The sequence below is a fragment of the Eutrigla gurnardus genome (genome assembly GCF_963514095.1).
Source record: "Eutrigla gurnardus genome assembly, chromosome: 10".
Lineage (NCBI taxonomy): Eukaryota > Metazoa > Chordata > Actinopteri > Perciformes > Triglidae > Eutrigla > Eutrigla gurnardus.
Genome location: NC_139924.1, coordinates 25,492,546 through 25,496,440, shown reverse-complemented (window position 1 = coordinate 25,496,440; position 3,895 = coordinate 25,492,546). Strand labels below are relative to the sequence as shown.

Here is a 3,895-nt window from a genome sequence, read left to right as displayed (position 1 = left end):
TGAAAATAATTAGATATATTGTTGTATTTCTCTATTTTCTCCAGTTCTATATTCATGTTTCTTGACTTTTGCAGGACTTATTTTTTAATTTTCCTTCATTTCTTTATTATGCATCAAAACATCAAGGGATGTAAAAACCTACTTGGCAATAAACTCAAACTCTTAAATGCTTCTGTAACGGAGATCAAATCTTGTTGATATTAGTCATTTCCAGTTAATAACTATTTTCCAATTTAGTGTTGAAGAATAAGACAGCAGAAACGTTAAGAGCTGCCGTCATCTTTCCCATATTCAGCCACCAGATACAGTATTTTAATGAAAAAATCAAAATCAAAATCAACCCTCATTGTGTTGGAATCATTTATGTGTATACTCAATAGGTTACATGTTCTACACGTTAGTTCTAAGAAAAGAAACAAACTTCTTTTAAAAAAAACGACCTTTATTTAAGACATTCTTGAATGTCAACAGCTGTGTTTGATATTAAGAGTGGTATTCAAAGAACAATAAAAAGACACGTGGACAGCACATAAAAAAATATTTTTTCCAAAATAAAGAAGATACACTACCAACTCAGAAATCTCATTTTTGAGTTGCAACACCTAAAGACTAGTTACTTTTAGACAGTTTTTTGACCTAAATTGTTACATAATATGGCAGGGGATAAATAACTACCACTAGAAAATTCCAAACTTAAGATATGTAGTGTTAACTTTACAAAAAAAAAAAAGAGGAGAATAACACTGTACATCTTAAAAACATTAAATATACACATGTTCTTGTTCTGTCTGACTTATGTTTCAAGATGGTGAATTGAGTATATTAGAGTTATATGGCATAAACAAAACTCCCAACCCAATGCAATTTACTCATCATCGTCATCATCGTCATCATCATCGTCCTCATCTTCTTCCTCGTCGTCATCATCATCTGCTGGAGCAGCAGCTGCTGTTTCCACTGTGCCCTTTGTGCGGTAAGCAACGATGTCCTGTGGACCCCAACAAATGTGTTTTAGGCGTTACACGCCTCAAAGTAAACAAAAACAAGATAAACAAAAATACGAGTCCAGCTTTGATCGCTTACCTTGTCGTATTTCTCCTTCAACTTTGCGGCCTTCTTCTCATACGGCTGCTTGTCCTCTGGAGTCAAGTTGTTCCACATCTCTCCCAACTTCTTTGCCGTGTCGCCAATGGTAAGTCCAGGATGCTCACTTTTTACCTTGGGGCGAAGGTCTGCACAGAATAGGAAGAATGCAGACCTGTGGGGAAAAAATGTGTCTGATAAACTAAGATACCATAATCCAGGTGTCACTTACTGTCAAAAAACAGGAGCAAGTTGATTATGGTACATACGGTGGTCTCTTAGGGGCATTGGGGTCCTTGAATCGCTTCCTCTTCTGGCCCTTCGGGGGATCGTAATTCTTCATGTCCTTCTCATAACGCACCTTGTCTAGTTTGGCCATATCTTCAAACTTGCCTTTTTCTTTCTGTGACATTGTCTTTGGGAAAACAAAAGATGTTTAAAAAAAATCCTAAAGACATTTGCTGCTTGAAAAAAAATATTGGATTCAGAGGATTAAAAAAAAATAAAAAAAAAAATCACATATTGAGTCATTTATTTTACCTTCCATCGCTCAGAGCATTTCTTGGAGAACTCTGCAAAGTTGACGGAGGCCTCTGGATGTTTCTTCTTATGCTCCTCTCGGCATGTTTGCACAAAGTAGGCATATGAGGACATTTTGCCCTTGGGCTTTCGAGGATCCTTTCCCATCTTGGACCGCTAAATAGAAAGAAATGTATATTTTGAGATAAATGTATCCCAGTCTAAACATGCAGCAGCAGTGGCAATATCGAAATACCCCCTATTCAATTGTCTGCCTCATGCTTTGTCTTGTCCACCTATTGTTTAAGTCGGGTGGTGGGAGGGGGGTGTGTGTGTCTGGGATGACTAATAATCCATTGTATGCTATTTAAGAGGCCAACGTGATTCTTCCTTTCAAATTAACTACATATTATTTTTACTGGTACTTTATTCCCAGCATGCATTCACGTTGATATAGTGCAGCGTTGCAGTGAATACAGCGCAGCGCGCTGGCTGTGTAACACATTAACGCGTGCCTTTCAAATAGCATGTAAAATGAATAAATTAGCACGAGCTTCATTGCCTTTAATTGTTCACTAGCCGTGTTAGCCTCTACGGTGCGCTCCTGCTTTGTGTCCCATAGCCGGGTTTTTAGCACTAACTGCCTAGCTAGGCTAGCTAGTTTTAGCGAGCTGGCATGACAATCCTCATTTTCATGAGACGATTATTAAAATGGCTGATTTCGTTGCGAACAATGGCCAGCGGGCTGCAATCACGCACCACAGGCCTCAAATTTAACCCGCATTGTCCGTTTGAGTAGCGCAGTTTACGTGTTTCAAAGTCTCAATAAAAGTAGTTATGAAGGGAAAGATGCTCCGCCTACGTCGCTGCGTCCACTCTGCCTCAGCACCAGTCATTTGTATTAACCTACGTTCACCTTCTAGCTAGCGTTAGCTCTGTGATAGCGACGCGGCCAGAACTACCAGCCACCATTACCGCGCTAGCATGGCTAGCTAGTGGCGAGTTAGCTCGTAACACGCTAGCGAATACGATACAAAATAAGTTGACTTTTTCATTGGAGAGTTACGCGTGTTGTTTCGCCTATCATCTGTGTCAGAGGCGAGTTATCTGTGTTGGAGAACAACGCGGCCAAGTTAGGAAAAGGCTGCGTGGAAAACACTAAGCAAGATACTGTGTTAGCATCTTCCCCCATCTAGCTCAGTCATGCAACTCATTTAGACACGCAAGGTTAAACGTCACAACGCCGATGTTTACGGTGCAACGCGTGTTTCCATAAGGCGCACATTTCACTGTTAAATACGCTATCGTGTATTATACTTACCCCCCCTGAAGCACTGTGTGAAGCCAGCTCTACGTCGGTTGTACGTCTCAAACAATGGGAGGAGAAGCACCGTCAGGCAGCGCGCGGCTTCTTCCACAGTGTATGTCGGAGTGTCGGGCTCCGGCTGTCGGACATTGGCTACAGGCAACTCCTTGGACTATCTCATTGGACAAGGGCTGCTTCAGTCCCGCTTGGTGTGTGCAGATGGGTTGTCCTAAAGACACGGTGGCGCTAAAATTAAACGTTGAGAAGAGCCAACGCCTTAAATCCAACGAAGGTAAGATTTATGCAAGTGTAATCTAATTGTAGTGGAAAACATGACACAAAATAAAAACTATGTAATTAATACCCATCATGCGTTTACTTAAATAAAAGGAATTAGCCCTCTACAACGTGCAATTAGTCAAATTAAGAACACTTAATTAAATTAATAATATAAAAAAAAACACCCAAAATTTCAGATTTATGCAAGTATAATCTAATTGTAGTGTAAAACATAACACAAAATAAAAATAATAAATAAAAATAATAATAATAAAAGGAATTAGCCCACTACAATGTGCAATCATTCAATTAAGAAAACTTAATTCAATTAATAATACCAAAAAAACACCAAAAATTTCAGATTTATGCAAGTATAATCTAATTGTAGTGTAAAACATAACACAAAATAAAAATATGTAATAATTACCCGTCATGTCGTTTACTTAATTAAAAGGAATTAGCCCACTACAACGTGCAATCATTCAATTAAGAACACTTAATTCAATTAATAATGTCAACAAACCACCCGTAAAATATCAAACACTTAACATTAAGAGTATTATATTATAAGGCCTATATGTTTAGTAGAGGTGGGAGAAATAATCGTAATTTTATGATGCATTGGGATGCTTTGTTGAAAGATTCTGTATCGATGTGGTAATGTATAATTAATTTTATATATTATGGAAGCCAAGACCGGCCATAGGA

General features: G+C 38.5%; 1 protein-coding gene across 1 annotated transcript; it reads right to left on the bottom strand.

The window, feature by feature from the left end:
* Nucleotides 1–346: 346 nt before the first annotated feature.
* Nucleotides 347–3,063, bottom strand: hmgb1b (high mobility group box 1b). The gene is made up of 5 exons (XM_084020283.1): nucleotides 2,924–3,063; nucleotides 1,624–1,779; nucleotides 1,353–1,498; nucleotides 1,084–1,258; nucleotides 347–988 (listed from the first exon to the last, which is right to left on the bottom strand). Exons 2-5 carry the CDS (start codon nucleotides 1,768–1,770, stop codon nucleotides 866–868), a joined length of 591 nt encoding a protein of 196 aa, XP_083876409.1. The 5' UTR covers nucleotides 1,771–1,779; nucleotides 2,924–3,063; the 3' UTR covers nucleotides 347–865.
* Between the last annotated feature and the right edge of the window lie 832 nt (nucleotides 3,064–3,895).

What these genes read in the sequence shown, in the direction of transcription:
- hmgb1b (XM_084020283.1), bottom strand. Translation starts at nt 1,770, where the DNA reads ATGGGAAAGGATCCTCGAAAGCCCAAGGGCAAAATGTCCTCATATGCC. An exon ending in AATGCTCTGAGCGATGGAAG is followed by an intron (nt 1,499 to 1,623) that starts GTAAAATAAATG and finishes GTTTTCCCAAAG; the next exon opens with ACAATGTCACAGAAAGAAAA. An exon ending in TGAAGGAGAAATACGACAAG is followed by an intron (nt 989 to 1,083) that starts GTAAGCGATCAA and finishes TGGGGTCCACAG; the next exon opens with GACATCGTTGCTTACCGCAC.